The 25640-nt window shown below is 35.3% G+C and overlaps 1 protein-coding gene across 2 annotated transcripts; it reads right to left on the bottom strand.

Moving 5' to 3' along the window:
• Positions 1–1167: 1167 nt before the first annotated feature.
• Positions 1168–22589, bottom strand: LOC139982922 (uncharacterized). Of its 2 annotated transcripts, none has more exons than XM_071996127.1 (10): positions 22223–22589; positions 20384–20456; positions 19836–20156; positions 18884–19525; positions 18450–18560; positions 18151–18195; positions 16047–16112; positions 15605–15661; positions 4507–4572; positions 1168–3370 (listed from the first exon to the last, which is right to left on the bottom strand). In XM_071996127.1, exons 2-10 carry the CDS (start codon positions 20433–20435, stop codon positions 1932–1934), a joined length of 2799 nt encoding a protein of 932 aa, XP_071852228.1. In that variant the 5' UTR covers positions 20436–20456; positions 22223–22589; the 3' UTR covers positions 1168–1931. The 2 variants fall into 2 exon arrangements, with proteins under 2 accessions (XP_071852228.1, XP_071852227.1); XM_071996126.1 differs by lacking the exons at positions 1168–3370; positions 4507–4572 and adding exons at positions 11007–13770; positions 14953–15018.
• Positions 22590–25640: the final 3051 nt, after the last annotated feature.

Raw genomic sequence — 25640 nt, 5'->3', positions numbered from 1 at the left:
TCAGCAACGAAAACTCCCCACTCCCACGCCCAACTACCCCTTCCCCAAACACCAAAGCCTTCAAAAATACAAACGAGCCGCTCTTCACATGACGATACTTTAGTCATAACAATGAATGATGTACAACAACCACGTTTATTAAAAATGTTTCATAATTTCTCGCAGAGACAATACATGTTTGTTAAAATAGGCATTGAGATTGTACTTTTTATTTCCATGTTTCTCACAACTAAGTGTATGGGTCATTGTTTGACATCGACTTATCAGACTTTGATCTTTCTTCTCTTACAATACAAACAATGCATAACTCAACCACACGTAACAGTTTCACCTATGTATAGTACTGTGTATATACAGAGTATATATCAGTAAATAATAGAGCCTACGGTTGGCCATCAGTATCGGATCACGGGAATTGACATTTACCGGTTTAAATTGGTATAGACCAATTTTAATCGACACAAATATAAATCGCTTTCAAACTGGTTCGAGTGGGATTAATTTAACATACACCGATTTGTATGTTTTGTATGTTTATTCAACACCACGTAACCACCATAAACATTACCATCACACCAACACTAAATGGAATCCATATATTGGTTAAATGTGAAAGTCTAAAAATCGTATCCTTATGCAAAGCAACTTCGATAGGGAAACAATTACTAATAGTTGCAAAGTTATTCTTCAATCTATCGTTAACTGATACTTGGTACGCACCACAGATATGCTCTTTATTACGAAACATGTATGACGTAATATGTGTACTATTATTTTTCGTGGGAGGGTTGATCCGTGAGAGCTGGTTCTTGCAACGGTGCAAAGTGTATTCATATTGAGGCTGATTTTCAGCGCTTTTTGAGGCCGGCGTCTTCCAGTTTATGGCGTCGGGGGGGGGGGGGGGGGACTGGTGGACCTGCGGGCAAGTCGACCGTTTGTACGCCTGTAGAGGTTTCATGTTTGGTTTGGTAAGGGGGTTGGAGTGTTAACGAGTTGCCGTTGTGGGTTATTTGTAGCTGATAGTATTGTTTAGTTTCTGTGAAGGTAGGGTTTTGTATTAAGTACCTTTATGTCCATGACGTTTTGACGTTTTGGGGTCCGCTGTGCACGCATCGCAGGTGTGTCGGAAATGCAAATGACAAGAATGAATTCAAGCAAGACGAGATATAAACATACCGAAGAAGTACAACATATATATTACGAAAACACGGATTACTTAGATAAGTTATACCGTTACTTGAACCTAATCACAAAAAGTAGTTACACGATAAATTAAATACATGCAAATGCACATTGATACAATTTTTTATGTATTCTTACACTAGCCAACAATATCAAGTTAATATAATTATCATTAAGACATTCCATATAAATTGCAACCATTCATAACACGAATCAACCGTCAATTGTGAAAACTATGCGAATGAGTAATTTCATTCAGAAATATATCAATAATTCATAGGAGAGTTTCCATCATGGAATTACACAGTTTGTCACAGAAAGTTGTATTACATTGGCAAATGCAAAATAAGGTGTACAAGTAAAAAGTGCTTTCGGTGAAAAATAGTGCTAACATTTCCAATACTTACTCATGTCATCGAAATGCGGAGTGGTGTCTAATTGTTGATTTTAATCACCTCTCACATAGAAGTTTCCTGTCACTCTTGGTTGAATATCTTCAGCGTCAACAGAGAGCCAAAATCATAACTATTATTGCGAAAAGCATTTTTATAAAGTAAAATATTCATTTAATATTTCTTAAAGTTTGTTTCACTCAGTCAAAGTAACTATTTAAACAAACACTAAGTTTGAAGTGAGGTATCTTGAAATTGTCGATACAGGGTACAATTAACGTCAGTGTTTGGATTTCTTGTTGCTGATATCCCATCAAAAAATATTTCATTAGTCACTTTCTATCAAATATGAAACTCTTACACAAATTTCTCATTGAAAATGGTTAGAAAATTTTTCGACTCGCTTCCTTCACTTGTATTTTCTGTGATTGTTATATTCTGAGCATTTCCATCAACAGACAAAACAGTTGGTTTCAACGCATATTCGTTCAGAAAGTCCAGATAACTGTCGATTTCCTCAGCCTTTGTACGGACCTGAAGTTGTAAGGTCAATTCTTTGTCACGCATTTCTTTTTCGATTTCCTCTTCAGTTTTGAACCTATACGAGCACTCTTGATGATTGCAAGTGTCACATTTACAAACATTACAACTATATGACAAGACGGACGATATCTTGGAAGCAACAATATAGATACAAGTATGTTTGCATTTGATACAGTTTAAAGCCAATTTTTCAGTTCCAATAGAAACTTTGATACCCCTAGTATTAACCAGGTGTTGTTTGTAGTTTTCTGTAGCCTCGTTACTAATTTTTCTTTCTGCTGCAATGCTTTCTTGAATTGTTGAAATAGCAGCTACTAGATCTTTTCGTTTTCTTAAAACCTGCATGCTATGTTCAAGACTAACGGGTGATTCATTTTTTACCTTTACTTTGAAGTTTTTAAAATTTCTCTCACTTTGTTTTCCATAAAAACTAAATGAACTATTTTTCAATGAAAAGAATACATGGGAAGGATACTCAATACTTCCTTTTGTTTTGAAATCGTCAAATTCTCCATTTGTGTTACAGGCTATCATGGCGATTACTTTATCTCGCAAATTCTTGCCAAGTATTTTAAATACAGGATGATATAAACAAGCCTCCAAAGGGAATGACAGTTCTTGAGTGATATCTCGTAGTATCACTACTGCATTAACGTATTCCAACTTGTACGTGTCTTCACATGTAGTAAGTGTGTGAAGTTGTTCTGTTATTTCTTTAAAGTCCAATGCGCTTGCTGCATCTGTTGCATGCGTTATCTTCCCTTGCATGATTGCGTCACTCGAACCTGTTTTAGCAACCGTGACTGGTGTATCGTTCGAATCTTTTATGTCCTCCATGCTTGTAGTATCGGTTGTAAATGCTGTACTCCTTGTTCCAACTGAACCATTCATTGATACAGGTATAATTACGAAAGTAATATCAAACGGCAATTGTGACGACAACTTATCTTTGAGGGTACATATCTGCATTTCAATTCCACAATTTTGCAGTGTTTGATTGTTATCCAGACATTTGACGTCACAGCTGAAATGATCCTTATTCTTGACTCCTGTAACATATTTTAACAAAACGAACGCAGTTGCATCTATTTCAATATTACTGCCATGAATTAAGAAGATAACTTTTTCTTTACGATCAGGTTTTTCACTGTCAACAACATATTTTTTTATTTGGATGTTGTTTTGATGATCCTGGATTTCGCCATGCTCATGTTGTTTATTCGACTGGTTTTCATCTTGATGATTTTGGTTATCTATCGAGAGAAGATGCACTTTATTATACAAATGTGATATCTTGTGTTAATCGAAACTTACAATAAACGGGTTATACTTGCGTGGAAATCATCTTAAAAATGTGTGTGTGTGTGTGTGGTTTGGTAGTGGGAGGGGGGGGGGCTATTGTTACCGGTAAGCACATTTAATGGGCATGGATCTTAGCACTTAAAGACAAGATGCAGCCGATGTAAACAAAAATCTGCTCCCCGCCCTGAAGACTCACAAATCCTTGTTAAATGTAATTAAGAGAAATGTTTAGACCTAGCCATGCTACGAATGTACGGTATACTATACTTTAAATAATTTCCAGTCCGGCCAGAGAAAAAATCTTGTTTAATTATACATTTTCAGTTGGTTGGGTTGGGCTTGAGAAATCGACTGGTCGTGTTAAGATTCGTACGCAGTGAAAGTTAAGCAATAAGTACTAGCGCAATTGTTCTGTTCACTCACCAGATAGACAAAGAGAGCACAGTTACTACTGTAAGTTTTAAAGTTTTGTGCCACAGTAAAAACTGGATCGTGCTATAAATCGGTAGCATGTGCTATTATGATTGCAATAGGAACTGAGGATATGTTTAATTCCAACAAATCAATGTTTTTTTTGGGGGGGGGGGAGAGGGGATTACACATATCCTCAGTTCTTACTATAATCCATAAAGAACATGCTACCGATTTATCAGATTTGTCAGCACAATCCAGTTTTCCTGTGGTCCACAACTTTACGGTAGTTACTGTAATCCCCGTGTGAATCGGCTGGTTCTCTTGATATAAACACTTTCGATAAAGTACTAATCAGAGCTGGTGTTGGGGAGGACATCCAACATTTTCAGGTTGAATTTTGACCTTTGCTTGAGTATTCCGTTAAACAATCAAGGTTTATTTGGAAGTTCTGATGTTTTATGTCCTGAATTTGACATTTGATCTTTCACTGATCTTATTTTGCCCAACATATTTCCACTCATAGCCAGCACATTTACGTTTATATTTAACTTTTGATCTTTTCTCTTTCAGCATTCAATAAAACACAAAATTTAGAGATTCTGAGCTGATGACTATATTTGCATTGCTCGCGCAAAGCAAACTCTCGGATAAAATTGTTTTTAAATTGTCATACCTGATTCAGATTGAGTCTGTGGGTTTCTATCATCGAGGGGTTCCTTTCCAGGGGAGGTACAAGTTTCTGAAATCAAACAAGAATGAACGCTTGTGCTTAAAGAAGAAATACATATATTTGAATTCATACATTCATCTTCGCAGTATTCTTTCTATCAACCGTTTTAATAAACTTCCCAAACATTATTTTTTGTTGTTAATCATGATACTTATTTCAATAAGTTGAATGCTAAGTAATGTCATTTTGTAGTTGTTAAATTTCTCCAGTTTTGTATTTTGGTTTCAGCACGACCGTGCAAAAGCACGACCGTGCAAATCTTGTGTTGCAAGGTAGTGGCTGTGCATAAACTTTTCATTCATTCATTCATTGATTCATCTTAAACTTTTGAACGCCTTATATCTTAACTAAAACCATTGTTATTTGTAAGAACGTATAGTCTTATTGGAGAACCTCTTCGAAACCATTTCAATTGTAAACAAATGTTGGCTTACGAATTTAATTCCCCACGTTTAACTTTAGCAACAATATTCCTTCCTCGCAGAATTTAGATGACAAATAAAATACTAAACGAAAGATCATGAGCTGATGAACTTTATCTTCCAGCAGAGCAGAACTGTAAAATTGTCTTACCTAATTCAGTTTCATTCTGAGGGATTTTAGGATCCTTTTCAAAGGAGGTACAAGTTTCTGAAATCAAACAGGAATGTTAGATCGTGCATAAAGAAGGAGGAAAAATATTTGGCTACCATATATTAATCTCATCCTTGTGAACGCTTTATCTCCAAATGTTGTCATCTACTAGAAATTTCCATACTATTCTTCAAAACTCAAAACCTCATTATTTGTAAGAACGTTAAGTCTTATTGAAGAACATCTTCCCAACCGTTTCAATTTCTACGAATGTTGGCTTACGAATTTCATGCCTCAAGGTTACCTTTAGCAACAATACTATTTCCTGACAGAATCTAGATGTAAAATAAAATACTAAACGAAAGATCATGAGCCGATTATCAGAATTTCATAGTCCAGCAGAGAAAATATCGGATGGGACAAATTTGTAAAATTGCCATACCTGATTCAGTTTGAAGCTCTTGTTTGCTACCCCTGAGTTGTTCCTTTTCAGAGGGGGTACCCATTTCTGATATCAAGCAATAATGTAAGCTCGGTCTTTAAGGTAAGAAACCATAGCCATAGACGAAAGTCCATATATTAGAGTCATCCGTCTGTTTGTGTCTATTACAGTTTGCAAGATTGTCAAGAGACTCCTTAACAGCTACACTGATTTTCTTCAAACTTGGTACTGAGTTGGCCCAAGACATGACCCTCAGAAACAAATCTCAAATATCAGAGGTCAAATAAGTGTAAGTTTTGATCCTGCTATAACTCTAAGGGCAATATTTAAGTAACATGCAGTATCTAATAATATAATTAGTGGAATGTATGTCTATTAAATATGTGTTTCCACAATCTGTGTTTCCAAGGTAACTAAATTGAAAGGTGCCGGTTTGAAAGGCTGTAATGTAATAGGGTAATTTTGTTTTTAAACTCATCCTACACGGGTGGGTCGCGTTTTTCAACATTTCGTGGTATCCTACGATGGAAACTTTCATCGAACACATCGTCAAATAAAATGACAAAGTTCAAATTAAACAAAAAGAGGAATAGGCTAGCATGTGTTTATCACATTCGTATACATGTTGAAACAAACTAGCGTGTGAAAATTGCTTTAAAAAGGAACGGTCAGTGTCCAAAGGTCGTCTGAAACGCAAAATGACTTTTCTCTTTGAATAGAAGTACAATTGTTCAATAGACTTCCAACGTAGACAGCTTTATACTAATATATAGAAAGGATTGTAATATTTAACGTAGGATTGCTGACACTTGTCTTTAATCGTCAGTCTCATCCACGCAAAAATTGTACGAATTTGCATCATTTTTTATAAGCTCGACTTCACAAATAAAGAAGGTTATGTTAACTTTCCAATAAAGGTTTTGAAACAAAAAGCATACCACAGCAAACAAACGACTCATTTATATTTCAATTTATCCTAATTAGGCAGTATGAAGCAATGTAATTAACGGAGGTCAGCTATTTTTAGACTTTTTACTGACGATAATGTACTTTGCAAAATATTAAATCATCAGAACATCATATGTGTTGCATCACTTTTCTGAAAAGTAAACTATAAACATAAGAATATATGTAACCGTTTACATATTCTAGTATTTTTTCTCATTATATTAGGCGGCAATGCATTTTCTGAAAGGAGTAAAACTTAATGTATGATGACAAAATAACGTATAGTACAATTGTAATCGAATAGTGTTACCAATTTGTTCACAACCGTTTGCTATTCATATTGCTATTCATATGCCACAGTCGAAACGTAAGGACAGATTAATTGCATTTCATACAAAAATGGTACTTATTTCATTTGTGTCAAGGAAGGAAGGTTACAGCATTTGTTTAATATTTGTTACGTATTATTTCTATAGTCTTTTTATTGAATTAGATCAATGAAATCCCCTTACCTGTTTGGTCATTGCTTTTTGTTATATTTCTCCTCTCTCGAAATACTTGAACAGAGAAAAAGAATTCAAGTTAAAGTAAGACTTGTGTTAGAGTTTGCTGCCAAAATCAGTAGAAAATCTGTACAAAGCGGTACTATGCAAGACACGATTCAAAACTAATTGAGCATTCTCTGACGAAATTACATAAAAATCTTACTTGAATACAATTAAAATTACATTGATGTGACGCCTATGCAAGTTTCACTTAACGAGACATATGTATTTATTACACCCATTTGGAATGATAAATCAAATACTATACCTATAAAAACCAAGACCATTCCTACTATAACACATAGTAAGACAAGGCATATCGTTATGACTATCGCACCAGATGATTTGTTGTTCTGATCGAATTCTTCAATGACGTTCTCTGTGATAGAAAGTAATTGCAAGGTTCAATATTACGGTTATGTCATAGTGAGAAGCACTCGGTTCTGATGGAAATGCAGGAAGATTCACGAGTGGAAAATGTTAACAGAATTATAATTAAGTCAGCTAAATATCTACTTGACAACGTACATTTCAACCTTACTTGGAATACACTTTGTATTGCCTTTGTCACGTTAGAGCATGTTTGCAATAGTTTTGCCTATGAATGCCAATGGTATACACAGCAAGCGATAGAAACAAGTGGTAGATTAAATAGCAAAGCTAAATCTTGTGAAGAGTTATATAAAAGTTATCTCAGCTTACCGATTGTTAAATTGTAACCTTTGACGTGTTCCTCGATCCCGTTACTCACGTAACAGACATACACGTTGTTTTGACTCTGGTTAATCTGAGGAATCACCAGTGCACCATTATGGTTGAGTCTGTACGGGTTCTCTGGAAAGAACGTCCCTGTTTTGATGTAGCCATAAGCTATTACATCGTAACGTGTTCCATTTACTTTTTTCTTCCACACAATGAAGATCGTGTCGTCTTGTACATCACATGGTAGTGTTATCACACTCCCGTTTTCGCTTCTTGAAAGAGTATGTTTCCTTGTTCTTTCATAGGTGTAATATTTACCTCAACTATCAGGAACGAATCTGAATTACCTATGATAGATATTGCGCTCTCAGCTTTACACACAAAGAAATAAAATTGCAAAATTGAATGCTTTTGAAACTTCAGGGTAGCAGTAGTTGTATAAAATCCGCCCTTAGGGGAAAATGTAAGCTTAAAAGTTTCGTCAAAGTCACCACCAGACGTCCTTTTGACCCATGATAATTGAGGAGGTGGTCGGGCATTAGTCACAGTATATTCCATTGTATCGTTACACTCTATTTGCTGATAACAATTTTGTTTATTGATACATTTGTCAATAACCGGGAATGTTATTCGTGGGCGTTCTGAAAGAAAGGAAATGTGAACAGCATATAGTTCAGTGTGTTGTAAACAATAAGCCAACCATGTGCGATAAAATGTGCACCATTCAACAAGTTTTCTTTTTAATAGAGACTGATTACATCTTTTGAGCATATAACTAATATAATGGAGCACTAAGAGATAAAAAACAATTCCCTACACCTATTGTTTCTTTCATAAGTAGTTGATGATTGGTTGACAATTGTTCATGTTCTGGTCAAGTGTCGAGAACAATAATATAAGTCAAAAGAGAATCCATATGTCATTGCATTGGACAGAGTTTTAGTTTAATTTAACCAACGATAAACTACGATATATAACAAAACGACTTGATTGATTTACCGAATACATTGACAACAACTTCATTTGGTTCCAGGTTGCTGATTCTGGTTATAAAGAGAACGGCTGCGAAACTCCTTTCGTGTTCAATGGTAACACGATTGATCAGCAAGGAACCATCCGGGTGTGTATCATACCCCCCAGATTCGTATCCATGGCCACGTTTCTGCCCCTCCTGGATATACAAGAGTGGTTGCTTGGTAACATCCACAGAGTCATACCAGTAAACACCAAAATATTCTTTTGGAAATAAACAGTCGAGAACACCACTTTATCCAAATTCAAGGGTTTGTTGCGGACGACAGAATTGTTCAGCGTTGTATCCTGTGCATGTTATGTGAAAACGTTGTTAATGTGACATCTTCATCCTCATATCTATATATTTCTGAGCGAAACCACTATGCAAAACAAAAACTTGAAGGAATCATAAAAAACAGTAGGTTATTATGCAGTTTAGTTTATTCTTACAAACAGTGCCAACCTTAGTAACCTATACACATTTTGCAGGTAAAATAAGAGGAATTTGATCTGGTATTGTTAGCGCAACTTACCAATTGGCAATAGGATCGATGAAAGAAGTAAGAACATACATGCAGGACCCACCTTGCAAATAATGTTTTGGTTCTGAGGTATGAAAATGGAAAGGATATTTTATTTTATTTTTGATATCATATTTTTTACTATTATTCTGTATTACTACTAAGAACTATATTACTAGGTATTGAATGTTGTACGGTGTGAACATTAGTAGAAACAGAACAAGTATAATCAGTCTGTATCAGTGACAACTTAATAATAACGATAGGCATGAACTAAGTATGTTACTGTTAGACTGCATGTTTATTGCATGTAGGCCTATGGCGGTTTTTATTGGTGCTTGAACTTTGGAACGAGGGTGAGTATTGATATTGTCAACTCAAACAGACGAGTCACGCAAGCAGGCACGAATGTAGATATATATTTTATGTTAATTAAATAACGGAGATGATAGGACATGGACTTTGTCAGTATATAAAATAATCTTAACTGCAGAATTCATATGTTAGTGATGCTGAAAAGTACAAATGAACTTTTGGAAAGGACGAGATCTGACCCATTGACCCCAAGATTACAATCACTGCGCTATACAAACTGATCAATCTAGCGAATATTTTGTGGCAAATTCCCTGTAGCCAGGGTTGAGATAGAAATTGCTTAAAACTTTCCCATTTTGCTATCATTTTCTAGGCAGTTTTCTACTGTTCATATACATGTTATTATTCTACCAGAAATATATGAAGATACAATTGCACTTGATGAACTCATAGTAAATACATATACATTTAACTGTCACATGATGAATCTCGGGTACACTAACTTCATCCATGTTTTATCGCCTTTCTCTCCAATACTTCTACAAAAAGAGGACATTTTGCTAAAACATCAAACTTTGAACCGTTTAAAGTTTGACTTTTAGTCGATATTTCCAAAATAAACACGTAAGCCTGAAATTATAGTTGAAGATTTCAGCTGTACCTGTCGAAATATATTTTTTTGTAAAACTTGAAATCTAGCAGAGGGATTACTTAAGAAAAGAAAAGGAAAAATATCGGTATTACAGCGATGTTTGTCAGTATTATGTTAGTTCGTGCGATTACACTTCATTTTCGGACTTTAACTATTCATCGTGTCATCAGATGTTTTCCGTCATCGTTCACTATGTAGTTAATGCAGGTCTACTTCTATCGGTAATAGCAAATTAGAAAACGGCATTTATTGGAAACAACATATATGTATCTACAGTTACACTGCAATATGCACGGCATTCATTTCTAGTGGACACAAAGAACTTTTTCAAGACAATAGTCTCCAGTTAAGCTTCCGCTCTATTTATAATTATATACAGCGTACTACGGATGAACTAGTTTGTGCTTGTTTTCATATACACGCCTCGTATACGCCACATAGCCTACAGTTGATGGTTGGTACTCGCGCAGTTACTGAAGTACCGTGCTCCCTAGCCTTTTCGTGTTCTCTCCATAGACACTAACTGGTTCGTGTTGAATTTAACCAAGATACTGAGACAATGTTTAACAAACACTATCGTTGGGAATGAGCTTAGAGACTCATTTCTCTTTAGCATCAAGAAATGTAAATTCGTCTGGTATCGATACTCAAATTGACTGTTACGTAGTGTGGGGTAATAAGTTCAAGAAAGTGTCATTCGTTGCTTTTCTTCCTTTATTTTTCAAACTCCACATAGCTCCACATAATTCCACTGCTTCCTTTCACAATTCCTTCACATCAATTTTCCTTAAACAACCTCTGCTTCCTTGCAACACTATCCTCGCTATCTTCCCACACTCCCTTACGCTTCTCTCCTTTTCTCGTCTCCTAATACCTTGGCTCCTCACCTCACAAAAGCCACAGTCCAACTGCCCGTAAGCCCTCTCCTCATCTCTAGCTCTATCCTTTAATCCTATTAGCAAGTCTTTACGTACAAAGTAATCCCAGCCTTGTAATCCCCTTAAGCTATCCCTAGGACATAAGCAGCTTTCCTATCCTTACTTATAGACTTCACAACATGCCCCTCCTCCCCGAAAGACTGTGTCAGTCTTCTTTTACCTTAAAACTTAATCCTTACGAACCCTATGTACACAAAACAAATCCAACCAAACCCTGTACCATCATTTACATACACTTTTTACAAGAGTGAGAGTTAATCCACTCAACAACAACCTCTACTACAAATACAATTGAATTTACTGACAAAGTACACAATTTACACAATATATACAAAGTATGTGAAGTTATACACACTCAATACACTCGAAAGGTATATAGCCTTGGAGTTAATCTGAAATAACTGAAATAATTTGTAATTACTGACAAGTACACAATTTACACAATATATACACAGTATGTGAAGTTATACACACTCAATACACTCGAAAGGTATATAGCCTTGGAGTTAATCTGAAATAACTGAAATAATTTGAAATCATTGACAAAGTACACAATTTACACAATATATACACAGTATGTGAAGTTATACACACTCAATACACTCGAAAGGTAATAGACTTTACATTCTGCTGAGACCATCAGCATTGCCATTTGAGCTTCCCCTCCTGTACTGCACATCAAAACTGAATTGCTGTAAAGCCAATAACCATCTCAACAGCCTATTATTTGAGCCTTTGGTTTTTTCCAGCCATTTTAGAGCTTGGTGGTCTGTGAAAGTTTTGAACCTGACACCAATCAGAAAATACTTCAGTTTAGCGACAGCCCAAATGATTGCCAGGGCTTCTTTTTCGGGTACGCTAAATCTTTGTTCTCTCTCTGACAATTTACGACTTATGTAAGCAACGGGATGTTCTTTCCCATCCTTACCTGTTTGACTGAGAACAGCCCCAATTCCAAAATTTGAGGCATCGGTTTGTAAGTTCGAATGTGAGGTATCTTCAAATTGTCGATACAGGGTGCAATTAACATCAGTGTCTAAAATTCGTGTTGCTGTTATCCCATCCAAAGATCTTTCAATAGTCACATTCTATCAAATATGAAACTCTTACTGAAATATATCATTGAAATTGGTTAGAAAATCGTTCGACTCGCTTCCTTCACTTGCATTTTCTGTTATTGTTATATTCTGAGCATTTCCATCAACAGACAAAACAGTTGGTTTCAACGCAAATTTGTTAAGAAAGTCCAGATAACTGTCGATTTCCTCAGCCTTTGTACGGACCTGAAGTTGTAAGGACAATTCTTTGTCACACATTTCTTTTTCGATTTCGTCTTCAGTTTTGAACCTATATGAGCACTCGTGATGATGGCGAGTGTCACATTTACAAACATTACAACTATCTGAGAAGTAGGACCATGTTTTGGAAGCAACAGGATAGGTACAGGTATTTTTACATTTCATACAGTTTAAAGCCTTTCCTCCATGTTCAATGGAAACTTTGATCCCAGTGGTATTAATCAGATGTTTTCCTTCTGTCGTCTCGTTACATATTTCTCTTCTTGCTGCCATGCTTTCTTCAATTGTTGAAATAGCAACTACTAGATCTTTACGTTTACCTAAAACCTGCATGCTTTGGTCAAGACTAACGTGTGATTCATTTTTAAACTTTTCTATGAAGTTCTTAAAGTTGCTCTTACTTTGTTCTCCATAAAAAACTACTTTACTCGATTTTCTTTGAAATGATCTATGTTTTAATGCAAAGTAAATGTGGGTGGGACATTCGATACTTCCTTTCGTTTTGAAAGCGTCAAATTCCTCTTTCGTATTACACGCTGTCATGGCGAATAACTTTTCGCGCAAATTTTGGCCAAGTATTCTGCATACAGTATTATGCAAACAGTCCCCTAAAGAGAATGACTGCTCTTGAGTGCTTTCTTGTAATATTACTACCGCATTAACGTATTCCAATTTGTACATGTCTTCACATGTTGTAAGTGTGTGAAGTTGTTCTGTTATTTCTTGAAAGTCAATTGCGCTTGCTGAATCTGTTGCGAACGTTATCTTCTCTTGCATGGTTGCGTCACTCGAACTTGTTTTAGATGTATCGTTCGGATCTTTTGTGTCCCCGATGCTTGTCGTATCGGTTGCAAATGCTGTACTCCTTGTTCCTCCCGAATCACTCATTGACACAGGTATAATTACGAAGGTAATATCAAATGGCAATTCTGACGACAACTTATCTTTGATGGTACATATCTGCATTTCAATTCCACAACTTTGCAGTGTTTGATTGTTATCCAGACATTTGACGTCACAGCTGAAATGATCCTTATTCTTGACTCCTGTAACATATTTTAACAAAATGAACGCAATTGCATCTATATCAACATTACTGCCATCAATTAAGAAGATAATTTTTTCTTCACGATCAAGTTTTTCACTGCCAACAACATATTTCTTTATTTGGATGTTGCTTTGATGAACCTGGATTTTGCCATGCTCTGGATTCTCATGTTGTTTTTTCGACTGGTTTTCATCTTGATGGTTTAGGTTACCTATCGAGAGAAGATGCACTTTATTATACAAATGTGATATCTTGGGTTCATCCAAACTTACAATAAATGGGTTACACTTGCGTGGCAATCATCAGCTTAAAAATGTGTGTGTGTGCGTGTGTGTGGTTTGGTAGTGGAAGGGAGGGGGGGGGGGAGGTGGCTATTGTTACTGGTTAGTAAATTTAATGGGCATTGATATTAACACTTAAAGACAAGATGCAGCCTAAGTAAACAAAAATCTGCTCCCCGCCCTGAAGACTCACAAATCCTTGTTAAATGTAATTGAGAGAAATTTTTAGACTTAGCCATGTGACGAATGTACGGTATACTATGCTATAAATAATTTTCAGTCCGATCAGAGAAAAATCTTGTTTAATTATATATTTTCAGTTGGTTGGGTTGGGCTTGAGAAATCGACTGGTCGTGTTAAGATTCGTACGCAGTGAAATTCAAGCAATAAGTACTAGCGCAATTGTTCTGTTCTCTCACCCGACAGACAAAAAGAACACAGTTACTACTGTAAGTTTTAAAGTTTTGTGCCACAGTAAAAACTGGATCGTGCTATAAATCGGTAGCATGTGTTATTATGATTACAGTTAGAACTGAGGATATGTGTAATTCCAACAAATCAAGTTTTGGGGATTTTTTGGGATTAAACATATCCTGTTCTTACTGTAATCCATATAGCACATGCTACCGATTTATCAGATTTGTCAGCACGATCCAGTTTTTACTGTGGTCCAAAACTTTACAATAGTTACTGTAATCTCCGTGTGAATTGGCTGGTTCTCTTGATATAAACACTTTCGATAAAGTACCAATCAGAGCTGGTGTTGGGGAGGACATCCAACTTTTTCATGTTGAATTTTGACCTTTGCTTGAGTATTCCGTTAAACAATCAAGGTTTATCTGGAACTTCTGATGTTTTATGTCTTGAAATTGACATTTTATCTGTAACTGATCTTATTTTGCCCAACATATTTTCAGTCATAGCCAGGGTATTTACGTTTAGATTGAACTTTTGATCTTTTCTGTTTCAGCTTTCAATTTCGTGACGTATTATCTCTGAATGATGTCGTTAACTCATAATGGATCTCGAAACTGAAACCTCACTACTTGTGGTCTTATTGAAGAACCTCTTGAATACAGCTTAAATCTAAAATTGTTTTTAAATTGTCGTACCTGATTCAGTTTGAGTCTGTGGGTTTCTATCATCGAGGGGTTCCTTTCCAGGGGAGGTACAAGTTTCTGAAATCAAACAAGAATGAAAGCTCGTGCTTAAAGAAGAAAGAAATGCATTTGAATTCATACGTTCATCTTCGGAGTATTCTTTCTATCAACTGTTTCAATAAACTTCCCACACATTATCTTTTTGTTAATCATTATACTTATTTCAATAATTCAAATGCTAAGTAATGTTATTTGTAATTGTTAAATTTCTCCAGTTTTGTATTTTGGTTTCAGCACGACCGTGCAAATCTTGTGTTGCAAGGTAGTGGTTGTGCATAAACTTTCCTTCATTCATTCATTTAGTCATTCATTCATTCATTCATTCTTCTTAAAATGTTGAAAGCCTTATCTCTTAACTAAAACCATTGTTATTTGTAAGAACGTATAGTCTTATTGGAGAAACTCTTCGAAACCATTTCAATATAAAACAAAATGTTGGCTAACGAGTTTAATTCCCCACGCTTAACTTCAGCAACAATATTCCTTCCTTGCAGAATTTAGATGACAAATAAAATATTAAACGAAATATCATGAGCTGGTGACCAGAACGTTATCTTCCAGCAGAGCAAACATCGGATGGAAGAAAACTGTAAAATTGTCATACCTAATTCAGTTTGATTCTGCGGGATTTTAGGATCCTTTTCAAATGAGGTACAAGTTTCTGCAATCAAACAGGAATGTAAGATCGTGCTTAAAGAAAGAGGAAAACTATTTGGCTTCCATATATTAATCTCATCATTTTGAACGCTTTATCTCCGAATTTTGTCATGTACTAGAAATTTCCATACTATTCTTCAAAACTGAAAACCTCATTATTTGTAAGAACGTTTAGTCCTATTGAAGAACATCTTCCCAACCGTTTCAATTTCAACGAATGTTGGCTTACGAATTTCATGCTTCAAAGTTACCTTTAGCAACAATACTCCTTCCTGAAAGAATCTAGATGTAAAATAAAATACTAAACGAAAGATCATTAGCCGATTATCAGAATTTTATAGTCCAGCAGAGAAAATATCGGATGGGACAAAACTGTAAAATTGCCATACCTGATACAGTTTGAAGCTCTTGTTTGATATCACGGAGTGGTTCCTCTTCAGAGGGGGTACCCTTTTCTGAAATCAAGCAAGAATGTAAGCTCGGTCTTTAAGTTAAGAAACCATTACCATAGCCATAGATGAAAGTCCATATATTAGAGTCATCAGTCTGTATGTGTCGATTACAGTTTGCAAGATTGTCAAAAAACTCCTTAACAGCTACACTGATTTTTTTCAAACTTGTTACTGACTTGGCCCAAGACATGACCCTCAGAAACAAATCTCAAATATCAGAGGTCAAATAGGTGTAAGTTTTGATCTTTCTATAATCCCAAGGGGCAATATTTATTTAACATGCAATATCTAATAATATAAGGTAAGTCTATTAAAACTGTGTTTCCATGGTAACTAAAGTGAAAGGTGCCAGTTTGAAAGGCTGAAATGTAATTTAATAGTACAATTTTGTTTTTAAACTCATCCTACAAGGGTGGGTAGCGTTTATCAACATTTAGTGGTACCCCACGATGGAAACTTTCATCGAACACACCGTCAAATAAAATGACAGAGTTCAAATTAAACAAAAAGAGGAAGAGGCCAGCATGTGTTTATCACATTCGTATACATTTAATGTTGAAACAAACTAGCGTGTGAACATTGCTCTAACGTTTCTCGAAGATTTGTTCTTGAGGTTTTCAAGGAATGTTACTCATGATAAAGGATAATTCCATGGAGACTTTGAAAAGGAACGGTCAGTGTCCAAAGGTCGTCTGAAACGTAAACTGACTTTTCTCTTTGAATAGAAGTACAAATGTTCAATAGACTTCCAACGTAGACAGCTATATACTAATATATAGAAATGATAGTAATATTTAACGTAGGATTGCTGACACACCTGTCTTTAATCATCAGTCTCATCCACGCAAAAATAGTTATGAATTTGCATCATTTTTGAAGCTCGACTTCACAAACAGAGAATGTTATGTTAACTTACCATAAAGGTATTGAACAAAAGGCTTATCACGGCAAGCAAACGACTTATTTATATTCCAATTTATCCTTATAAGGCACTATGAAGCAATCTACTTTACGGAGGTCAGCTACTTGTAGAATTTTTACTGACAATTGTGTACTTTTCAAAATGATTAAATCATCAGTACATCATATGTGTTGCATCACTTTTCTGAAAAGTAAACTATAAACATAAGAATATATGTAACCGAATACATATTCCAGTCCCCCCTCTTATTATTGTAATGTAGTATGTAGTTATATCCACATCATATTACTTTAAACATTTGCTTCCATGCCTCTTTGTCTTAAGAGTAACTGCTTACTTCCTGTTCATGACTTATTCACCCTACACCCACATCATATTCGTAGAAGCCCCCTTTGTCTTAATTCCATGAACTATTCATGCTGAATCACAGATGACAACCTGTTGCATTTCATGTGTATTACGAATGAGGTTAGTCATAGCACTCTCCTATGTGCCTTAGTAATTATAAGTAAGACCAAGAGTTTATGTCACAGAGAGGTTATCGCCCCCTCACAGGAAGTTGTAATGACTTAAATACTGTAGTTTTTTAATATGTAGAAGACTAAGATTCCAGACTTCAGAGAGTGTACTTGAGATACACTCCAGCAATAAAGCTAATACTCTACAATTATATATATGTCTGGAGTTTCCTCTTTGTTTGTTGTTCATTATTTAATAACAGAGCACCCCAAGGCATTAGGCGGCAATACATTTTCTGAAAGGAGTAAAAATTAATGTATTATGCAAAAAATAACGAGTAGTACAATTGTTATCGAATAGTGTTACCAATTTGTTCACGACAGTTTGCTATTCAAAAGATGGTTGAATTGATCACTGAACATGTAACACCCCCCCCCCCCCAACTACAAAACATCTGTCACTTTACATATACCACAGTCGAAACGTAAGGACAGATTAATTGCATTTAATACAAAAATGGTACTTATTTCATTTGTGTCAACGATGGAAGGTTACAGCATTAGTTTTCATAATTATTATACAGTCACTCAATTGTCTAATATTTAATACATATTATTTATATAGTCTTATTATTGAATTAGATCATTATAATCCCCTTACCTGTTTGGTCTTCGCTTTCAGTTCTATTCCTCCTCTTTCGAAGCACTATAACAGAGAAAAAAGAATTCAAGTAAAAGTAAGACTTGTGTTGTTTGCTGCCAAAATCAGTAGAAAATCTGTACAAAGCGGTATCATGCAAGAAACGATTCAAAACTAATTGAGCATTCTGTGACGAAATTACATAAATATCTTACTTGAATACAATGAAGATTACATTGATGTGACGCCTATGCAAGTTTCACTTAACGAGACATATGTATTTATTACACCCAGTTGGAATGATAAATCAAATACAATACCTATAAAAACGAAGACCATTCCTACTATAACACATAGCAAGACAAGGCATATTGTTATGACTATCGCACCAGATGATTTGTTGTTCTGATCCAATTCTTCAATGACGTTCTCTGTGATAGAAAGTAATTGCAAGTTTAAATATTACGGTTATGTCATAGTGAGAAGCACTCGGTTCTGAGGGAAATGCAGAAAGTTTCATGAGTGGAAAATGTTAACATAAATAGAAGTAAGTCAGCTAAATATCTAATTGACAACGTACATTTCAACCTTACATGGAATACATATTGTATTGCCTTTGTCACGTTAGAGTATATTTGCAACAGTTTTGCCTATGAATGCCAATGGTATATACAGCAAGCGATAGAAACAAGTGGTAGATTATTTAGCAAAGCTACATCTTGTGAAGAGTTATATAAAATTTATCTCAGCTTACCGATTGTTATATTGTAACTTTTGACGTGTTCCTCAATCCCGTTACTTACGTAACAGACATACACGTTCTCTTGACTGTGGTTAATCTGAGGAATCACTAGTGCACCAACATGGTTGAGTCTGTACGGTTTCTCTGGAAAGAACGTCCCTGTTTTAATGTAGCCATAAGCTTTTACATCGTAACGTGTTCCATTTATTTTTTTCTTCCATACAATGAAGATCGTGTCGTCTTGTACATCACATGGTAGTGTCATCACACTCCCGTTTTTCGCTTCTTGGTAGAGTATGTTTTCTTGTTCTTTCATAGGTGTAATATTTACCTCGACTATCAGGAACGAATCTGAATTACCTATGATAGATATTGCGCTCTCAGCTTTACACACAAAGAAATAAAATTGCACACTTGAATGCGTTTGAAACTTCAGGGTAGCAATAGTTGTATTCAATCCGCCTTTGGGGAAATATGTAAGCTGAAAAGTTTCGTCAAAGTCACCACCAGACGTCCTTTTGACCCATGATAATTGAAGAGGTGGTCGGGCATCAGTCACAGTACATTCTATTGTATCGTTCCACTCTATTTGCTGATAACAATATTGTTTATTGATACATTTGTCAATAACTGGGAATGTTATTCGAGGGCGTGCTGAAAGATAGGAAATGTGAACAGCATATCAGTGTGTTGTAAAATATAAGCCTAACATATGCGATAAAATGTGCACCATTCAACAATTTTTCTTTTAAACAGAGACTGATTACATCTATTGAGCATATAACTAATAAAAATGGGGCACTTAGAGATAAAAAACAATTTGTTCATGTTCTGGTCAAGTGTCGTGAACTATAATATAAGTCAAAAGAGAATCCATATGTCATAGCATTGGACGAAGTTTTAGTTTAATTTAACCAACGATAAAAAACGAAGAAAACAAAACAAAATTACTTGATCGATTTACCGAATACATTGACAACAACTTCATTTGGTTCCAGGTTGCTGATGCTGGTTTCAAAGAGAACGGCTGTAAAACTCCTTTCGTGTTCAATGGTAACACGATAGATCAGCAAGGAACCATCCGGGTGTATATCATACTCCCCAGATTCGTACCCATGGCCACGTTTCTGCCCCTCCTGGATATACAAGAGTGGTTGCTTGGTAACATCCACAGAATCATACCAGTAAATACCAAAATATTCTTTTGGAAATGAACAGTCGAGAGCACCACTTTTTCCAAATTCAAGGGTTTGTTGCGGACGACAGAATTTTTCACCGCTGTATCCTGTGCATGTTACGTGAAAAACGTGGTAAATGAGACATCTTCATCCTCATATCTATATATTTCTGAGCGAACCCACTATGCAAAACAAAAACTTGAAGGAATCATAAAAACAGTAGGTTATTATGCAGTTTAGTTTATTCTTATAAACAGTGCCAACCTTAGTAACCTATACACATTTTGCAGGTAAAATAAAATGAATTTGATCTGGTATTGTTAGCGCAACTTACCAATTGGCAATAGGATCGATGAAAGAAGTAAGAACATACATGCATGACCCATCTTGCAAATAATGTTTTGGTTCTGAGGTATGAAAATGGAAAGGATATTTCATTTTATTCTTGATATCATATGTTTTACTATTATTTTGTTTTACTACTATATAAGGTATTGAATATCCTATGGTGTGAACATCAGTAGAAACAGAACAAGTATAATCAGTCTGTATCAGTGACAACTTAATAATAACGATAGGCATGAACTTAGTATGTTACTGTTAGACTGCATGTTTATTGCATGTAGGCCTATGGCGGTTTTTATTGGTGCTTGAACTTTGGAACGAGGGTGAGTATTGATATTGTCAACTCAAACAGACGAGTCACGCAAGCAGGCACGAATGTAGATATATATTTTATGTTAATTAAATAACGGAGATGATAGGACATGGACTTTGTCAGTATATAAAATAATCTTAACTGCAGAATTCATATGTTAGTGATGCTGAAAAAGTACAAATGAAGTTTTGGAAAGGACGAGATCTGACCCAGTGACCCCAAGATTACAATCACTGCGCTATACAAACTGATCAATCTAGCGAATATTTTGCGGCAAATTCCCTGTAGCCAGGGTTGAGATAGAAATTGCTTAAAACTTTCCCATTTTGCTATCATTTTCTAGGCAGTTTTCTACTGTTCATATACATGTTATTATTCTACCAGAAATATATGAAGATACAGTTGCACTTGATGAACTCATAGTAAATACATATACATTTAACTGTCACATGATGAATCTCGGGTACACTAACTTCATCCATGTTTTATAGCCTTTCTCTCCAATACTTCTACAAAAAGAGGACATTTTGCTAAAACATCAAACATTGAACCGTTTAAAGTTGTACTTTTAGTCGATATTTCCAAAATAAACACGTAAGCCTGAAATTATAGTTGAAGTTTTCAGCTGTACCTGTCGAAATATATTTTTGTAAAACTTGAAATCTAGCAGAGGGATTACTTAAGAAAAGAAAAGGAAAAATATCGGTATTACAGCGATGTTTGTCAGTATCATGTTAGTTCGTGCGATTACACTTCATTTTCGGACTTTAACTATTCATCGTCTTATCAGATGTTTTCCGTCATCGTTCACTATGTAGTTAATGCAGGTCTTCTTCTATCGGGAATAGCAAAGTAGAGAACGGCATTCATTGGAAACCACATTTATCTATCTACAGTTACACTGCAATATGCACGGCATTCATTTCTAGTGCACACAAAGAACTTTTTTCAAGACAATAGTCTCTAGTTAAGCTTCCGCTCTATTTATAATTATATACAACGAACTAAGGATGTACTAGTTGTTGCTTATTTTCATATATACGCCTCGTATACGCCACGTAGCCTACAGTTGATGGTTGGTACTCGCGCAGTTACTGATGTACCGTGCTGGTTCGTGTTGGTTCGTGTTGAATTTAACCAAGATACTGAGACAACGATTAACAAACACTATAATGGAGAATGAGCGTAGAGACTCATTCCTCTTCAGCATCAAGAAATGTAAATTCGTCTGGTATAGCTACTCAAATTGGCCCAGGGATTTCTTCCCTTACCCTCATATTTGATAGCTTCCTACCTTACCCACTGCCTTTGGTGTTTTAGTATGCTTATCCCTTATTTGTAGATTCTAGCCTACATAATGTAGGTCTACTTGTGAATTTAAGATACAATATATTAATATGGTCCTGCTGTATAGATAGGAAAGAATATAGAATACAGTATTTTGATGGGAAACGTTTCCCCATATAACCGTATTTGAAATTATTTGAAACGAAAAATGTAATACAAATGTCTTACCTGTGAAAATCCTCTACAGAATATGGAATGACTTCTTGAATGAGTTGGAGATGTAGAATTATTGAAAAGCCAGCAGAAGAACAAGGACTCGGTGAACAAACCTGGATTCGACTGACGTCAACTTCGACACGGACTGAGTTTCGTGTCAGACTAACAAGTGAACTATGAGGACAGGAAATCGTGAGTCCAAACATGCATATGACGTTTTATTAAGTAAATGCCTTACTTTTAAATATGATTAGTACCATCTATGGGTATTGACAAGGACGCGTTAATTTTAATATGATACACTTTCAAATGCTGAGAGCGTTGTCGCTTGTTACAATTAGGATAAGTTACTAGTGTGCGTTATTGAACTTTGATCTTGTCTGTCACTTGCTTTGTGTTGTGTTGTATTGTGTTGTAAATGTACAGTCATACATGCGTCTTGTCTTCTATCTTTAGCATAGCTTAGTCTTCGTTTGGCACATGATCGTACACAATCGGTATAGCTTTTTATACTCCTTTTCATACGCCTGTTCACATTGCTCTGTATAAATTAAGGACCCAGCAGCAGCTTTAGAGCTTTCTGGTCTGGCCTTGGGGCTTAGTGTGGGCAAGCGCACGATATGAAGAAGACCTTCGTAGGTTTAGCTATATTGGGAGGCAATTGAGTGCAGAGGGTAACAGAAAATCTCAGTTAAAATATGTCAACATTTTCAGATAAGCAGTAAACATTTGGATATGAAATCTCAAAGAAAATAGCCACAGGTTTGAGAATATTAGATTTCGAAGATGACAATTTGTAGAATAAATGTTAAGATTTCCAATGACCCACTTAGGACATCGTAAAGTAAAAAGTATCTGTGTAATGTCCCAAATTTCACCGTTAGTTCTGCGCACTTACCTTTCATAACTTCCTACGCCACTGATTTAGCATTTTCGACTCCATTTGGAGTGACATGACCAAACTGCAATAGTTTTAAAAATGTACAGGATGGATTTTACCAGTTATGTCCCAATTAAACAGACCTAAAAATACAACCTTTTACATAAAGTCTCTTTCATATATTTTTAAGGTTTGGAAAAGTTGATTCTTCTTACATTTTAACCTAGTTTTGCAGTTATCAACTAATTTTGCTAACATAAGAACATCTGCTTCGCCGAGGAGAGGGTGCGCACAACATTGTTGATGAAATACCCCTATTTAGTATGGTAAAAATGAACTGATGTTACGTTACGCGAGGTTTCAGTCTATCGGGAGCCTTCTTAAGAATGAGAATAAATAATGTGCATAATCCTGCTTGAAGGATCTGTAGACTTCAGTCTGATAAGATGCGGCTGTATGGCAAGCTGTTTTAACATTTACCAATATGATCGAATATTACTTAAATCGAATTGTATTCTACTTAAGCAACATAGAGGCCAATATTGACAAACTTCATTTCAGTAAAAAAGAAACCCACTTAAGTGAAATGGCATTTTACTTAAGTGAAATGCTTTTATACTTAAGTGAAATACAACTTCACAAACGTATTATTGAATTTCACGTAAGTAGAATGCATTCCACTTGAGCACAATTAGATGGTAAATGGTAAAGCGGCTTTTATGACAAGCTGTTTTGACATTTTCCTCACAGTTCTACTTAAGTGTATAACATATTCTACCTAAGCCGTACTGGCTCAGTTTCATTAAGTGTATAGACCATCATTTGAATTGATTGATACCAGGTAACGTACTTTAGAAAATGTCAGCTCTTTGCAGAGTAAAGTGAATAAATTTATACTATGTACACGTGCTTCGTTTTGAGACATATACAATCCATATCTCGATAATGTAGATGTGAAGAATATTACCACGTTTACATTTTACTTCAAATTTTGATTTATCACAAATACTTTATAGGGAATTCCCTATCGATACTGTGGCAAAGGCGAGAATTATTGGTAATAAATTCAAACAATTTCCTGCAATTGTCTAAATCGAAGTGTTTGTGGATAATTTTTACATTATTCACATAGAGTAGCATGTAAACCATTATATTTCACTTTACATAACTCTCGTTAAATATTGACATTAAATATAAAAACTTGCATCTTTTTATATTTTCATGTAAAACTAAGTCATGGATTTCAAAGCTCGATTGCCAGACATTAGCTGAACTGACGGACTCGACAGGGAAGTTAATGCAGTTCGGTGGAGGTATAACTTAACTCGCATTATATTTGCCACATATCAACAATGATCCTTTGGAGACAATGTAGGATTCTGACATGGCATACTTACTACGTTAAAAATATATTGTTTTATTTCTCTTCAAAAGTAAGCTAACCTTCTATGTTACGAAGTTTATATTTTACTCCCAATCGTCATTTTCTCACATTACCTTATAGGGAATTCCCTATCTTTATGTAGAAAAAGGAGAATATTTCATTAGAAATTCAAACAATTTCCTGCAACCAACGGCCTGTAAAGGCGGAATGTAATATTTCACTTCAAATAATTTCTGAAATGTTAATATGAACTACAAGAACCTGCTTCTCGTTATGTTTTAATGTATAAGTGAAAGTTCGTTGTGTAATTTAGGAGTTACCATCATTCAAAAGGTGATTTGCGCGGTCGTTTTATTGCAACTTTCATTGAACGTATGATATATTTTAGCTCTGCCGGGCATTAACTGGATTATCATGAATCAAGGGTAAGTGCGGCGGAGGCTTAATTTAACTCGCATTACATGTATGATATCCCGTATTATATTGTAATGATATAATTTTAGCACGGTGTAATTCCTAAGGTGGATAAAAAATATCGCAAAAATACATTTGCTATTGTTGACGGATGTTTTTGCGAAGTCTTTTGATGTCAAGTTTTGTCGGACGATTTGTTTTACGGCTACTATCGTGTGAAATTCCAATATAGCTTACTCTTCAAAATGCAACTGGTTTCCACATAATACTTCTAGAAAATGTGTTACACCAATGTTATGGTATCATTGATTGAAAGATTTATTGCTGAGGTTTCGCATCTACTGATCAAAGTTCACAATAAGTATAATTTTGTAACTTTGGAATGTTATTGATATCTTTCTGAATTCTGATGAGTTACCGTAACAATGTTTTATTGACTCTGCGTGTCGTAAAGCTACGTGTTACAGAATTGATTCCAAAGTCAATCCTGTTCAGATCATATTCATTTAGTGTTGATTTACAAGTTTAATTACTCCATATCAGATCTTATCAAATTACGAAAGTGTACTGGTGCAGTTGTTGTAACAATCTGCCTCAATTTCATATTATATTTTAATGTTTACAAAACTAGACACGAGGATAAGAGAAGCATATGGCATTGCAGTTATTTGAAGTACTTTTACAATATTCAGTCTGACAGTGTGCCTGCGACTACGACTCATTCAGCTTCACTTTAAGCGGTCGGCTTAACT

Source organism: Apostichopus japonicus, chromosome 16 (assembly GCF_037975245.1).
Source record: "Apostichopus japonicus isolate 1M-3 chromosome 16, ASM3797524v1, whole genome shotgun sequence".
Lineage (NCBI taxonomy): Eukaryota > Metazoa > Echinodermata > Holothuroidea > Aspidochirotida > Stichopodidae > Apostichopus > Apostichopus japonicus.
This window is presented reverse-complemented; position numbering and strand designations above follow the sequence as displayed.